The following is a 17211-nucleotide window of genomic DNA, read 5'->3' as shown; positions in this document are numbered from 1 at the left end:
AACTTGGGGTGTACTCTTTACACTCCAAGCAGGCTCTTACTCTAATGTAACGTGATAATAAGAAAAGCTGGTGACTGTTCTGTTCTATTGCAGCCTTGTGCCCCAAAGAACGGAAAAGGGTGAAGAAAGAAGAGCAGAAAACAGAATAAAGCGACAGATTCCAACAGAAGGAAAACGGGGCTTATAGCTGGGTCCTTACCACCTCTGAGCTACAGACTGTTCAATATGCAATACTTGCTCACCATTACAGAAAAGTACCATGCTCAACGGCCAAATGAAGGTGGCACCGGAAGGACATTTGGCTGTTAATCTGGTTTTTTTTTCGGGTAAGCATTACCCTGGTACTGTTTGGTGAGAGAATTCAGATGACACAAAGTGCCTCACAGGCCAGAAGACAAAGCAAAGTTGGGGTGTGTGAAGAATCTTGCTGAAGTTAAATGGAGCTCTGATATTAGAAGGTAACTAGTCCTTGATGTACATTATATCATATCATAAATCAACATTTTTAGTGACTGCATTTGTCATCACCTACATTTTCAGAGACAATATTAAATGAAACCATCAGGAAATATCGGCACTGCCAATTCAAATACTAAATACTTTAAGGCCCCCATTAAATATATGATATAACCATATACTGCCTATGGGATAGGGCAGGATGGGTTACAAACTATAGGTGAAAGGGCCACATATGGCCCCCAAAACATTGGTTTGGCACGTTGGCATTAGAAAGTCTCGGTAGAGTGCCCCAAACATACATGAGACACACAAGCATCTGATCGCAGCAACACAATTATCTGTGTGAAAAAGATCAAAATCGCTCACAATTCCAGCCTCGCTCAGGCCGGTGTATGCGGCATTATTGGCAATCTTACCGGCTTTTACCAAATCAAGCAACACAGTTTGGCGTTTTATGCATTTGCCATATGATGTTGAATACTTTCGTGTCAAAAAAGACAAAAGTATTATAGGAGTGATACCTTTATTGGCTAACCAAAAGAAATGTTACATCTCTCTTAAATGTTGTGCCCTTTTCTCAGTCATTCATTTGTAAACTTGCCTGATGAAGGGGTCTCTGCTAGCAAATATAAAAAAAATATTTTGGTTAGCCAATAAAGGTATCACTCCTATAATACTTTTGTCTTTTTTGACACAAAAGTATTCAACATCACATAAAAATTTTCTGGCTGACACGATACTGCAATAAAATTTTTTTGGGGGGCTACACATTCATATTTCTGCTATTATAAATGTTTAATACAAATGTCAGGTATAACCTATAATTAGGGAATTGTTTTATTGTGATAAAGGGATGTAGGGTGAGTGACTAATTACTAATGGGTTCAGAATGAACAGTAGATCATACAATATAAAGTTAAAGGTGTTATTTAAGAACACCTACTTACTGAACGAGAGGACAGAAATGATCATTCAACAGACAATTAGTACACTCAGAGGATAGTATTACTTAATTTAATTTTAATTACCAGACTATTAAATCAGCCTGATATATCCGATATGGACGATATATATTCGAATATGAGGATTCCCATAACGGTACATTATATAATATCACAATTATAAGTATGACTGGTATTCCTATATAAATGCTGATAAGCTACTTTATGTCTCTAATTAGTCATTTAACTGCGGAATATCTTTATACCCATACATAACATTCTTTCTATACACTGAAATAATTTGATCATTACTATATGCTAGAATATATAATTTTACTAACCTTTGCACATATGCACTGTTACTCATAATTAGGGATGAGATATAGAAACCTTTACAACTAAATGTAAAACTATACAACAATTATCGGATATAAACGATACTACATATAAGATGTGGAGACCTACAATGATCTTTTTCCACTCGAAGGACTTCTGTAGAATTGGATATATAGGATTTATACAACTTTCATATACCTGAATACCTAGATAATCAACTGCTATACAAACTGAGCTACTATGACGTTATAGATCACTATATATGGATTAGCAGCTACTTTACATATGGATATCGGATCTTACAATTGTACTGAGCCTAGATGAGAGACCTAAAGAGACGGATCCTAATCCATATATTACCGAGTACTCTACAATCTCAGATGAGACAGTATGACAATAAACAACAAAATTATAGAAATGTATTAAGGTACAAATTAAGACGTTAAGAACAACGGCTGCTATATTTGATCTTCCTGCTCTATTTGTTCTAACACATTGAGGTGTCTGTAACAAGTAACAGCGCTGATAACTGATAAACACGGACACTAAATAAACTATACCGATATTATAATAATCAGCACAATTACCCCACATACGGATCCCGGAGTTTTAGTGAGATAAGTCTCCATACAGTTATTACAAAGTGTTCTACGATGTTAGCCGAGGCAGTTCAATCGTCCTGCCTTCAGTGTGGTAATGTATATCAGCAATGGTATTAAAGTACAAAATAACATATTAGGAGTAAGTGACATTATATGTCACTCCTCTGTTTGATTGAATGTACTGACGTTTGTTACAAGACAAACTGAAGAGCATCGATTTCAAGATCTTAAATTATACAAAAATATGTACTTCCCAAATACAGATCTCTTTCCCTGAGCGAGGGAAACTATTGGAAAATTAAACATCTGATATTGCATAAGAAGAGTAGATTAGATAGATGTAAAAGGGATATTATTCTAATTACCCTAGTTTGTGATTCATAACAGGACTCTACCACCACCTCAACCCGTATACATTTGAGAAGAGCATTGACTATAAGTATTCTACAAACAAGATATTACCACACTTTCAGCTTAGCTTTTAAAGCACAAATATGTACACATTTTAAATAATATATTTTGTCAATATTGATCAGAAACCAGCATAATTTTTTAATAGATAATTAATAAAGGTTATTTTTTAATTTTGGTAATGTGAATACCGGATCATAAACTAATTAAAACAGAAAAAAAATAAAAATGAAATGTTAAGTGCACTACGCAATTCTTTAATCTCTAACTTTCTTTGCCTATTGACCTCAGTTAAGTAGTAGAACCTCCCTGATAGATATAGAGAGTTATGTAAATGATCATATACAGAAATGTAAGGGAGATAACAGAATGATCAGCTACATCTCTATAGAGGAATATGGTACATTTGTATATTTTTTTCTTCGTTGTTTAACTCTCCCCCTTGTCACACAGCAATCATGAGTTGCAGTATACATACTTCCATGAGTATTTGCCATGCCCTTAAAGACAAATCTATAGAACGCATTACTTAAAATGATTCACTACATCACATAAACACAATCACAATGAAGAATGAATCAGATGCGACAAAGGAGAAAATACAATGTTCGAAAATCTCTGCAATCACCGTCTATCCCGGCTCACTGCTTAAAAACAGAAAGTGACGAGAGATCTATCGCTTTCACTAGAGAGTGCGAACAAAAACAAACAGATATGGTCAAAGCTTAATCCTAATTAGGTTATGGGTGTTGCGGCCATACTGCAAACATACAATTGTTAAATAGACAGCTTCTTAGAACTTTTAAAATAATCTTCTAAAGTATAATAAAGATATATAGTCAGCCTTCAGTAACTTCCCATCTCCCCATTTAGTCAGGTTTAGAAAAACATGCAATTAGTAAAAGTATCCTTGATGCTAACCCCAGAATTAAATATAACATTCTAGATGACAATACATCAATATAATCACCCTGTGTTCCCACTGACCTCTGGTGAAGCAGTCGGGGGTGGGGGGAGAGGCTCTGTGCTAATGACGGACACTTTGATAACAATGCAAGGCTAATGTGGATGGGCCAAACTTCACTTTAAAAGGAGCGTTGTGCTGGCTGCCACATTCCTATAGCACATCGTACTTTGCACAACTACAATGAGGTCTGCCAAAGGACTCCAAAGGATGTTGAAACACAATAATATCATAAGGGCTTTGCAGAGACAAAAGTAATACAATACCCCGGCTTATTTATACTGGAGGTATGAAAGTCACTTCTCTTATAAACATGCGACATCAGAGCAGGTCATCCATCTCCAGGCTACATAAAGGGATCCGGTAATTACACTGCTGGAACAATAATGCAGGTCCTTATTCTTCCCCATATCGGTTACTGCCATGTACTCCCAACTTGGTGATCATGCATTCCCTCACTCATATCTCAGTATAGCTCTACAAGCAGTTTATCCTCTACCCATAGACACCTCAATATATCTTATTTCCTCTGTCCCATCTCATGGACGATGCCCTCACTGATCCCCACATTTGGAACATTCTACTCATCAAGCTTTCACTGAAGTGATCAACAAGCACCTTCCTCCATGTCTAGTCATCACGCATGTTCTACATTATCAGGCGCTAATTCTGGTGCACCAATAAACGACTAGTAAAAGATTAAAGTGTCCAGTGACGAAACAAGCCCATAGGAAAAAACAAACAAAAAAGAAAAAAACCAAAACACACAAAAAGGTACATGAACAGTTCCATTGCAACACACCAGTATTTTAATCTATATATTTTTAAACCATTTCTGCAATTTAGTCCACGATGTACATAAATAAAAATAAATAAATGTAAATCTTTAGTTTTTACGTGGATTTGCAAACGTTCCGTGTAGTAACACACTGCATTCTGCAATCACTCACATGTCTATGGATACACTGCTGCCACTAGTAACCACATTTTCATACGTATGATCTCTCCAGAACACGCGGTAAAAGGATATAGTTTGGAGGCAGAAAGTTCCAGCTTAAAACTTGGTTGGATAGTGCAAGATACCGCTGGAATACTGAGGACATTTGAGCGTTGAGGTTCTCCCGCCTGCTAAACTCCTGTAGAACTTCTATCGTTAACATAAAGATTCGCCGGAGATCTTCTTCCTACAAAAAAATGAATATCCATTACACTGCTAGGAGTGGTTATGGTGCTATACGGACATCTGCAAAGGATGATGGGAGGTGTGGGGCTCCGTGTCATTAAACCAGTCCCATGTCACATTGTCATAAGAGTCAGTAGTATTCCCTAAAACAAAGACAGAAAAGTACAAACACCAACAGTAGATTTTCAACTTCCTCGCTTTAACCAGTAGGACACCACAGTAGTGACTTTTACCTTTGCAGCCTGGCTGGGCCAAAATGCAAAATGTAGACTTAGCCTTATGTGTCAAACTCCCATTGTCCCATAGATTGTAAGCTTGCGAGCAGGGCCTTCTCACCTCTTTGTCTGTTTTACCCAGTTTGTTTATTAATTTACTATGTTTGTCCCCAATTGTAAAGCGCTACGGAATATGTTGGCGCTATATAAATAAATGATGATGATGATAGGACACCATGCCAGGGACAACCTCATGTGATGTAACAGAGATATGTCACCGCACCATTGAGGAACAGCGCAAACAAAAAACGTGTTCCGTCAATTTCTGAAGCAGGAACGGATTAGACTTGCGCAATGTTACACAGCAATGCAGTACAGGCACAGGGGTGAGAGACCACCCAAACTGCATATGTCCCAATTCATGGGTCCCCACCATTCTGCTGGCTGCGGAGGTCGTGTAAGGTTAAAACTTTTTTGTTAGATGGAGTTATCCTTTAAAGAGAATATGGATGGCCTATTGAAATAAAAACATTTTACCTTCATAAAACATTCCGTTCAAAAGAACAAAACAAAAAGCAAGGTAAAGTCATTCTGTGAGACCCTTACTTACCCGTAGGCTGGCATTAATATAAGTGGTGCTGCCATAATCGCTTACTCCAATGAGAGAAATGACATGTCAACCGTAGACTCCAACGAGATAGAGCTCTAGCTGCACCTGTATTGGTTCGCTCAATAAACTGGTGCAGAGACAGGTGCCCCTTAGTCAATGTGTAATACTGCACACGCCTTGTTTACAAAACAATCTCAGCCTGATATACCATTAAATTATAGTTTTTCTGACAATTTTTGTGCCCATTTTCAATAGTATCATGTAAAAAAGTTTACGACTCCACCATTTTCACCAAGTTTACTTACCACTTTCAGTTAAAAATAAATAAAAAGAATAATCTTTTTAGCTCAAGTTCATGTATACAGATTAGAACTAAAGATATTTTAAATAATGTTTCCGTTTGGAAAGCATTGAATGTAAGGGGCTAGTAGAATACAGTAGGCTTGGGATCATTAATGATGGTACCAGCAGAAACTGAACTACATAAAGGTAGTTTTATATTAGAAGCAGCATGAGATGACTGAGGAAATGCTACACGTCTGATCTTGCATCCACATCAATGCTAAATGTCAGCACTGATCTGGATATTGATCATGAAATACATTATAACTAGTGCATGTATGAGATACACACACATTATATAAAATATATTTTTTTAATCCGATTTGCAGATTAGAATGTCTTTCCTTCCCATGCCATTCAGTTACTTAATTACAGATGCAGCAGTGGATCAGTGCTAGAGTCTACTGCAGCAATTCTGCAATTCAAGCATTATGTAATGGACGAAGTGACGATGGACTATAGATTGTACCACTTAACTGTCTTTTCCAGGTAAAAGTTAATTTAATGGTTAATACATACCCCCCCAACCCACCTACAACCTTTACTAAATATTCAGCTTTTTGGGATTCCATCTGCATTTTAAACAAAACCTTTACATCTTTAAGCAACATGATATTTTAATTGCCCTTGGATACAATGGTTGTTTTGCTGGCAAAACAGATTGGTTAAAGCAGAAAGACATGTACAAACCGGTCACTTAAATACACTTAGCTTTTCTGATTTTCTTCTTTCAAAACAGATTTTATTAGTTTTGTTGCCCTTAGATATCGCACAAATCAGCTCCGCGCATTGGGTACAATTCTAACCACAGAGCAATGACTAGCCATATCCATGGGCAACCAGAGATCTGTCTGGATGATATAAAGGCCTTGTAGGGAACCAAAAAGCAGAAAGAGAAACCAATTTAGTAAGTATCAGGAAGGCGTTTACAAACAAACACAAAGTTGTTTAAAGGTGGAAAAACGTAGATCTTAGTTTCCTGCAGTGCAGATGTTCTCCTGTCACTTGCCGTAAAGCAGTACCAGCCCTGTCACTTGCCGTAAAGCAGTACCAGCCCTGTCACTTGCCGTAAAGCAGTACCAGCCCTGTCACTTGCCGTAAAGCAGTACCAGCCCTGTCACTTGCCGTAAAGCAGTACCAGCCCTGTCACTTGCCGTAAAGCAGTACCAGCAGTTACTGAATGGTCTGGAAAGGAATGATCGCCGTGAAGCGGAAGGAGAGATCTAGCTGGTTGCAGATAGACACTAGAAGCATCAAATAAACCAGTACAATGAGTACTACAGGAATAGCAGCTCAAGAACAAAGTACAGAAGACTGGCTTACAGGTATTGGCGCTTTAATCCGGAGCACACGAGATCTAAGTTCAGGGTACATTTTTAATCAGCAATTCGGTGCTTCATGCGTAAAAGTCCCTGCGCCCCCCATCCCTGCCATTACTGTGTGTGGCAGTGACTGCTGGTGGCAGCACTTAGTAACCACGGGTGGACATTAGCTTTGATCCCCAAGCAGCTGTTATTTTATTTTCTTGTTTTCAGAGCTTTCTGGACACCAGGTTCCAGATAAAATAAATAAAAATATTGGCATTGTTTCAGTTGAGAAGAGTAATTGGTAATAACGCAACCTCTTCCCTCTAGGTTCAGTGACCTCCAACCCTTTAATAACTCTGGTATTTTTGCAGTTCCTCCGCACATAAGGCCCCCTTGTCTTACAAGGATGGCTTCATGGTGTGAAGCACTTCAAGAGCAGTACGAGGAGACAAGCATGCCATCTGTAACCGGTCGGGGGGGATCTAAGGGACAGTTCTGGCCACTGGCCAAAGTTATTTTAGGGTAGTCATTGTTAGACAGAATGTGTTACCCTCTGTGTGTAGCAAAGTAGTACCACACCAGTGGAAATAGCATCCTGACAACACGGAGATCGAGTGTCACGTAGAAGAAACAGAAGTATTGGATATTTCTCAGAACTTCATTCCTTGAAAACAAAAGGATGGCTACTACTGTACCTTTCATCATCCGTGCTGTTCTTCTGGATGGCGGAATGGAAAATATCAATGCAAAGAGTCACATAAAAAGTGTTCTATAAATTATAGCTACATGGCAGCAGGGTGAATGCATGGCAAGCCACACGTCATCTGGACATAAATGGGAAGACACTGTGGCACACCAATAGAGCGGGCAGTTACGCTATATTCTCACCTTAGATAATGATGCCCATTCCGCCTTAAATCAGGGACGTCCAGTAGGTGGCCATTTTTTTTTTTTTTTTTTAAAAGAAATACTTTTCTGCATATGATCTATGACAAAACTGAAGACTTACCTGAAATATTCTTTTGCAATTCCCGTGAAACTCCATACTGAGGCCAATGTTACTGGTTTTACTGGAACTTGAGAACTCTATGAGAAGCGCCGTCAATATGGAACAAGCCAGCGTTTGCTGCACAGAGACAAATTACAATATATCAGACTACAAAGAGGAGAACATAGATACCAGGATACTTAGCATAGGTCTGTAAACACATGTTCTGCTAGTTATTGCTAAGACACCACAACACTTTAAAAAGGAATAACTAACCGAACCCAACCGCGTGTGAACAACAAGCAGCTATTTCTTCAGGCATCCGCAGTGTTCCGATACCAGCAATATGCGCAATACAGGCCAGCTGCTGGTTTAATTGGCCGCAGATCTCAATCAACTTTGCTCATTACTTAGAACTGGTCACATTTAAACTATGTTCACACCAGCATTTTTCAACATGCATGAAAAACAGATTAAGCGTAGAGAAAGACTATCCTTTTATTGATGTGTCACACAGTGATTTAGGTCTGTGAACTCCAACATGGACATGTTTCATATGTACAGCTCTAAACACTTAGAGCAAGGTAATTATATTTCCCACGTATTTACTTATACCACAGACTTGGCACTAAACATTTACTTTCAACAGCATCAATAGAAAAGAAAAATCAGGAAACTGGACCTGTAATGATGCACAAAAAAGAGAAACAACACTAATTAATAATAATGATTGCAATCCATAGTATTACACTAATTTTGTTTAACATGATTAACAATATCAACGATTTTGATATTTCAATTAAATATTGCAAAGTATAGCTAAAATCAGGCCAGGGAAGCTGCGTACTATAAGTAAACTTGCAATAAATATGTAGAAAGGCAATAATGTACACAGAATTTGTAACAACCCTTAGTAAAATAGGTGAAATATTCTTCATCATCAGCAAAATAAATTTGTTTCATTGCAATACTTTTTATTTGTTATATTTCACATTAAAACAAGCCCTTGAACCATTTTCGGGACGTAGTAACAATAGGGTGAATAAACAAATCTTCCTGACGTACAAGACGACTCAAGCAGGCCTTCAATAACATACAGTCAAACACAATAACTTTAGCATGATGAGCATTTGCTTTATAGCTCATTATACAACATGCTGCTTCGCCACTTGCAATGAACCTGAATGGAATAAGATCTGACCTAGACTGCACTGCAGTCTAGGTAAACAAATGTATTTATGGACTGTATGAGAATTCTAGTTTCGTACCAGTATCACATTAGTCTTTATTGCAGAACAAAATAAAAGCATAAAAAATACAAAAACAAACATAAAAACAATAAAAACAATATAACATAAAAACAAAATAAAATAAAGCAGTTTCAGAGTTCTCACAACATCACAATAAAACTATAACTGAACATGTAATATCCTTAAGCAGAAGAGGTCAAGCAAACTACAGCACAACCATCTGTAGAAATTGTTAATAAAAGGAACCATTAAGGTTATTTTCTCTAGATCAGAAGCTGTGGCACAGCAATGATCCCGGGCAAGACATAAATCTCCCTGTGAGCAGGCCGTCAACCATAGCTCATTAGTGAGCTGGCCAGTGTTGGCAAACACAGCTACTGTACAGCAGTGTCTTGTGTCCGCACATGTTTCACAATCCAGAACACTTCACAACCTATGTCTCTAAAGGTCAGCTCTACACATCCATTTACCCCTCTTTGGAAGGACTTACACACAGTACTGTATTGACAACCCATTAGAAAAAGATTTTAAGGAACTACTAGTAATGTTTCATCTGTTGCCCCTTTAACACTTTCATAAAAATCATATACGCTATGCTAGTTTATTCAGAGATACGTATAACTATTCAGTCTCTGGCTTCTGTTATGCAAATATCTAGTATCTTATATACATCTTTCTCAAACTAGCCAATTTAAGTTCACTTATGGAAGCAGTTTTCATCACAATCAAATACACTGCACTTCGTAATACGGAATGAAGAATTTTGGGTTGCACCATTCTGTGGACCCCTCCCCCATCTACTTTAAAAGCCTACATTGTATGGAGATTCTATGCTTGTTATGATGGTATTTTTATTGTCTCTATATTGTGTTTTTATCTTGAATCTCTTTCTAGTCATTAATAAAAACAAATTATACAAAAAACAACAAAAAGACAGTATTAAAAGTTTATATCAGGGATTTAAAAGAACAACAACTTTTTTTCTATTGAAAAGCAACCCATATTTGCAAGTAAATGAACAAAACAAAAATGCTAAATGATAAGAAAGTTGTCTTGATTAGGAGGCTAGAGACGACAATACACCAAAAAATGAAACAAAATCATTTTTCATGGGACTGATCAATGAGGTGCGATGTGTCAAGGGCTTTCAAGACAAATGTGACTGTGTATTCTATAAAATAACGGTTTCACAAAGTGAATATAAAAGCAGGCGCTAGGGCATTGGTAGAAAAAACTTAGTGGCAGATTATAAAAAACAGCAGAGCAAAAGATAAAAAATAAAAATAAAAATAGACTTCTGAGGCTAGAAAATTATTTTCTACCATAGACATAACCACACACACTGTGGGCTAGATTTACTACGCTGCGGGTTTGAAAAAGTGGGGATGTTGCCTATAGCAACCAATCAGATTCTAGCTTTCATTTATTTAGCACATTCTACAAAGTGACAGCTAGAATCTGATTGGTTGCTATAGGCAACATCCCCACTTTTTCAAACCCGCAGCTTAGTAAATCTAGCCCCGTGTCTCTAGAGTAGTCGGAAACAAACATACTCATTACAAGACAAGAGCCTGCTAGACACTGCAGAAAGAGTACAGAGAAGTGCACGGGTCCACACACCCAGATCCCACACCTAAATAAGTCACTTTATCCCTCTTCGGACAGACTCGCACACAGGCGATTGTCTGTGGGTCAGACTGAACGCTATTAAATACCTCGCTGGAGCAGGAAGATTAAAGCTGCGATGATACTATTTATGCAGGCTCATGCGACAGCTGAGAGTCAAAGCCTCACTGCCACCAACTGCTGCATCCCTGTACATAAATGCCTCTCGTGTCACTACCTTGACCTCACAGGCGCTTGTTATCTTAGCTAGCACGCGCCAAACTTAATCCCCCTCTTGCTGCCCGATACCTAAACAGATCAAACTTGAAGACTGTGTGTGTGTCACCGGCTTTCTCCCAGGGCTCGCTTCAGCTAGAGTGACAATACAATGCCACAACAATGGCAGCTATTTCAACCTTTGCAGAGGTTAATGTGAACTGTAAACACTGCAGCAGCAGCGCATGGGGTGAGGGCAGAATGACAAGGCTCAATTGTGTCTATAACATGACGGCGCTAATTACCTGAAGTAAAAGCTTTCAGACGTCTGACAAGTCAGGCTCATGTGTGTCATCTCCCAAAATTGACATGCGTTAAAGCAGAGCAGACATCTCTATCAGAACAGTAACCACCTGTGCCCTTAGTGTAGTTTCCAATGTTAAAGTTAATTTTATCAAATCCATTCCCTTCCCAATGTGATCCGGCCCCCCACGACACCTCCACTATTGGATATATTTAACAGAGTCGCTGCAGAATTAGTGGCGCTACATAAATAACTGGCTATGTTGGTGATGATGATGATGAGCCCATGGCAATTGCACATAGCCGACACCTCGGCCAATCACCTTCAGCTCAACAGATTTCAGTTGGAGCTGCCGAGTTCTGGCAATGTGAGTGCAGGACCCCAGGTACATTGTCCATAGAAGGACCTCTATCAATACACTATTATAGGGAAGTGGAAGGGGCTTTGTAAACTTTTAAAATGGAAAACCCCATCAATGATTAGAACACTGCCACCAGGGGTCTGGAACAGTGATACTTTCATCAAGGAAAAAAAATAATTATATAATACATTTATATATAGGTTTTTAGAAACGCCCATACAGATAACTGTGCACCAGTTTTTAGAGTCGTTGCCCCTTTACTTTCATCTGCCTACACCTCCTAAAGGTTTAACATTGTGCAGTCATGCCTGCTCTGCTCGAAACCCTCCTTGGCCTGGAGTAGTCCACCGCAGCACAGGCAAGAGAAAAGGCTCGCCACTCGGCTGATCTCCCAGCCCAGGGGGGACCCTCGCCACCCGGCTGATCTCCCAGCCCAGGGGGGACCCTCGCCACCCGGCTGATCTCCCAGCCCAGGGGGGACCCTCGCCACTCGGCTGATCTCCCAGCCCAGGGGGGACCCTCGCCACTCGGCTGATCTCCCAGCCCAGGGGGGACCCTCGCCACTCGGCTGATCTCCCAGCCCAGGGGGGACCCTCGCCACTCGGCTGATCTCCCAGCCCAGGGGGGACCCTCGCCACTCGGCTGATCTCCCAGCCCAGGGGGGACCCTCGCCACTCGGCTGATCTCCCAGCCCAGGGGGGACCCTCGCCACTCGGCTGATCTCCCAGCCCAGGGGGGACCCTCGCCACTCGGCTGATCTCCCAGCCCAGGGGGGACCCTCGCCACTCGGCTGATCTCCCAGCCCAGGGGGGACCCTCGCCACTCGGCTGATCTCCCAGCCCAGGGGGGACCCTCGCCACTCGGCTGATCTCCCAGCCCAGGGGGGACCCTCGCCACTCGGCTGATCTCCCAGCCCAGGGGGGACCCTCGCCACTCGGCTGATCTCCCAGCCCAGGGGGGACCCTCGCCACTCGGCTGATCTCCCAGCCCAGGGGGGACCCTCGCCACTCGGCTGATCTCCCAGCCCAGGGGGGACCCTCGCCACTCGGCTGATCTCCCAGCCCAGGGGGGACCCTCGCCACTCGGCTGATCTCCCAGCCCAGGGGGGACCCTCGCCACTCGGCTGATCTCCCAGCCCAGGGGGGACCCTCGCCACTCGGCTGATCTCCCAGCCCAGGGGGGACCCTCGCCACCCGGCTGATCTCCCAGCCCAGTGGACCCTCGCCACCCGGCTGATCTCCCAGCACATGGGACCCTCGCCACTAAGCCGATCTCCCAGCACATGGGACCCTCGCCACTAAGCCGATCTCCCAGCACATGGGACCCTCGCCACTAAGCCGATCTCCCAGCACATGCGACCCTCACCACTTAGCTGATCTCCCAGCACATGGGACCCTCGCCACTAAGCTGATCTCCCAGCCCATGGACCCTCACCACAAGTGGCCTACTGGGACACCCTGCCATCACCCCGGGTATGGAATGCCCTGTGCTTGTTCCCTGCACCTTTTGATCCTTCCAGGACTCTCCATCATCATGGCAACTGCTCCATTGTGACCCCTCTAAGCCCCTGTACCACCTCTACTAGACACCATCTGGGCTTTGGGTACTATATTTCTCTGCTGGTTCAGTCCATTAGGAATAATCCCAATGTGACGGGTGTGGGGGTGTGTGTGTGTGTGTGTGTGTGTGTGTGTGTGTGTGTGTGTGTGTGTGTGTGTGTGTGTGTGTGTGTGTGTGTGTGTGTGTGTGTGTGGGCACAAGTTAGCCCTTTTCGAGAATGATTTGCTGGCAACGATCTCATTGCCCAATTTAATGTTCGAGTTTGAGACACTGTCCAACTTCAACCTTAATTATACTAAATCTATGGCCCTGAATCTTTGCATCCTGTCACACCTCCTTGAGGGGCTCCATTGTTCCTTCCCCTTCACCTGGCACTTCTCTCTCAGATTAAATATCTAGGAGTAATACTGACAAGAGACCCCTCTCTACCTCAAATAAACTCAAACTTTATCCCTCTTATTCCCAAGTTTTGAGTGGAATTTGGGCGCTGCCGAATCCGCGGCCTCTCCTGGATAGAGAGGATAAATTTAATTAAAATGAACATTCTACCGAACCTTTTATATCTCCTCCAACCTCTCCTAATACAACCCCCTCAGGTATATTCTAGATCTTCAAAAATAGGTTTGAGTGTATGCTTGGACCGATAAGCGTCCCAAGTCGCCATGACATTTTAAATAGGCGAAATCCACAGCTATCCCTCTTAGCTAAATAGTATAAACCGTACTTCTTAATAGAGTCATGTAGTGAACTAGAGCAGCACCCTCCAAGCAGTGGTTCATATAGAAGCACAGAAGATGGGTACTCCCACCACTGTATTCCCCCTGGTTGAACAAATTGCCACATTCTTAACACACCACTACTGGCCCGACGCTTCAATGCTGGGTTAGGTTGCACACTTTGAAATGTATTAAATCTCCCGTCTCCCCACATCCACATAACCGCTAACTTGGACTTTCCCCCGGACTGACATTAGAGGCTTTCAAGGCATTGTCTACAGATAAGGTGATCAGGAGTGGTCATCTGGTTGCCAATGGACGTGTGTGTATCTACTCTCACTTACAGGAAAAAATTGGGCTTGCCCACATCAGAGTTCTGACTGTACTTGTAGGACAGATATTATCTACAGACGAAAGCTGTTATGGAGGGATCGAGTAGGAACTTGTCTGGCTTTGGAGGAGCAGTGCTGCGTCTCCACAGAACAGAAGCACACCATCACAACTATATACCAACTACTTATTGTTATCCTCTACCCCACCCTGCCTGTCTATGCTGGTGCATGGGACAGGGAACTAGGGAGGCCTATGTCTGACCAATGTTGGGATAGAGCTTTCCAATCCACCCTGGTGAGCTCTACCAGCCTTTCGGTGGTGGAGACACAGAATAAGGGTCTCTCTCGTTGGTACAGATGTCCCTCTCAATTAAGTAAGATACAACCGGGTGTCTCGGGGTCAAGCTGGAGATGTGTCACAGCACTATACTGGCGCAGCTTCCTAGACGTTTCCATTTCCAAATATAACAAAAATCCCTACTCTGACTGATCATTTAAGGATTAAATTACCCACAACCAGCCCTTGTGCTTTTATTGGTTTTAATATTTTGCATTTTAATATGGATATTATTTTAAAAGGTATGAAATAAAGGTTCATTTGTATATTTCTCTGTCTGGGTTGATTATAAAGTCTCTGTACAATACTCAATTATTAAGTCTATTACAAATAGCCAAGGAGTGCCTCATGCACAAAGTAATTAAATTCCTTTTTATTTGTTAATGGTACGTACCTATACTACTGCGAGAACACCCGAATATGCAATCACGAGACAGTAATTGCTAACTCAATGAAAATATTTTAGGGTGATTAGAAAGGTACCAATGACTCTCCAGGTGTCATGAAACTACAAGTCCCAGCATGCCTTGCCAGCCATCAGCTGGCTATCTACTGACAAAGGGATGCTAGGCTTGTGGTGTCACAATACCTGGAGAGCTACAGGTTGACCGTGCCTGCTCTAAGTCTTGTCAGTTCATTTAGAATGTAAGCTCTCAAGGCAGGGTCCTGTACCCCATTGAAATAATTAAAATAATTACAATAGTTCCATTTCTCTATATACACCAAATAAACACATGCCTTTTAACATTTTTAAATGAAACAATAGGTTACTGGTTCACTTTAAAGAAACTAAAAGGAGTACAATAAATTATACAATTGAGAGATTGAAACCAAAGTATCAAAGTTTCTCACATGCATTTTCTATCACTATTATTATTTTCTATTAAATTGTACTTACGGCAAAACAGAAGGTTATGCTTGCTGGACATTGTACGAGTCTTCAGCAGATATGATAAAAGGAGATTTCATACAGCTACAACAGTTTTGCAAACAAGAACCGATTTGTAAAGCTCAGATTACAACTTTCACAAGATCCTGCTTGCCAATATTAACACAATTTTCTATACAGAGCAGAGCCAAAAAAGATCAACTGCTGTCTATGAATCATTTAATACTAACCAAAGCAGCACTAGTGAGAATGAGCAGTGAATTGTGATTGAAAATTTACTTTGGAATTCATAAAACACGGCTTATCTCACAATCCATGGACATCACTGATCATTAAAAGCCTACAGACATTACATGCATAAACATATCCTTTGTTGCAAAGGTCGTTTCAGCAGTAATAAGTGTCACATTTATCCTTCCGCTTATAAACCCACAGACACGTATCTGTGTCACCAACACACACTGAGCAATCTCTCATCAACGATCATCATTCATTATCTGTACAAGTCACTTCACACAAATGCTTGTAACTCTTAAAAGGGACTTGTTTGAAATGAGCAGGACATGGATTGTGTAGGAGCAGCTGACTCTATACGTGTGGGTATGTGCAGAGCCGATAGGTCAGTCAGGGAGAGAGAGTTCAGCAGTACAACTGAAACAAGAATGGCATTAGGGTTATGGGCCGAAAGGTCAATGGAATCATTTACTTTCAAGAACACTCCAGTGGCAGATGCAATGTCCGGGCTGTACCCTCATTAAAGAGGTATTAGTGCCTATGACAGAGGGGGATTAGCCAAGAGCAGGTTCAACGAGAAAGAGCTATACCACCGTATTATTCAATATTACCAAACAATCTTACAATTCAATGACCATGTCATAACTACTGTTCTTATATTCTGTAACTACTTATTCCTACAAAGTTATGTAGACTACATCATCTACAATAAAAAGCTGCATCAGGAGAAACAACATAAAAAGGAAAAGTGTTTGGATCGAAGAGGAAATTTAATACACACTACATTTATTACATGATCCACACAGCCTTGTCATGGGGACCCTTTATGGGGCTCTCTCTCATCAACGATCATCCCCCGTCAGAGCCAGAGGAAATCTGGGACAGACTTCTCTTATGGGCACGGTTCAGCTAAGCAATAGAATTAGCTGGTGTTCTAGACCAGGCTGGTTCTGCCATATGGGTACCAGAACCCCCAGGCACACACATGATCCTCAGACAGGCAGGCAGCTCATAAGCCAGATAGGGAAAAAAAAAAAAAGTTAGAATAA

The 17211-nt window shown here is 41.2% G+C and overlaps 2 protein-coding genes and 1 long non-coding RNA gene across 4 annotated transcripts in view; 1 reads left to right on the top strand and 2 right to left on the bottom strand.

Moving 5' to 3' along the window:
- Nucleotides 1–17211, bottom strand: part of LATS2 (large tumor suppressor kinase 2) — a 276737-nt gene that overhangs the window by 138633 nt on the left and 120893 nt on the right. The window lies entirely within an intron of this gene.
- Nucleotides 1–17211, bottom strand: part of XPO4 (exportin 4) — an 83513-nt gene that overhangs the window by 32165 nt on the left and 34137 nt on the right. For both annotated transcript variants that reach the window (XM_075198847.1, XM_075198848.1), the window contains exons 5-6: nt 8380–8496; nt 4744–4897 (exon numbers count right to left, since the gene is read on the bottom strand). In XM_075198847.1, coding sequence (XP_075054948.1) covers nt 4744–4897; nt 8380–8496 — 271 coding nt within the window. The remainder of the gene's footprint in view (nt 1–4743; nt 4898–8379; nt 8497–17211) is intronic.
- The window catches only part of LOC142140880 (uncharacterized), a 43632-nt gene that overhangs the window by 510 nt on the left and 25911 nt on the right, over nt 1–17211 (top strand). The window contains exon 2 of the long non-coding RNA XR_012688579.1: nt 94–458. This is a non-coding gene — a long non-coding RNA (uncharacterized LOC142140880). The remainder of the gene's footprint in view (nt 1–93; nt 459–17211) is intronic.

The sequence above is a fragment of the Mixophyes fleayi genome, chromosome 2 (assembly GCF_038048845.1).
Source record: "Mixophyes fleayi isolate aMixFle1 chromosome 2, aMixFle1.hap1, whole genome shotgun sequence".
Taxonomy (NCBI): Eukaryota; Metazoa; Chordata; class Amphibia; order Anura; family Limnodynastidae; genus Mixophyes; species Mixophyes fleayi.
This window is presented reverse-complemented; position numbering and strand designations above follow the sequence as displayed.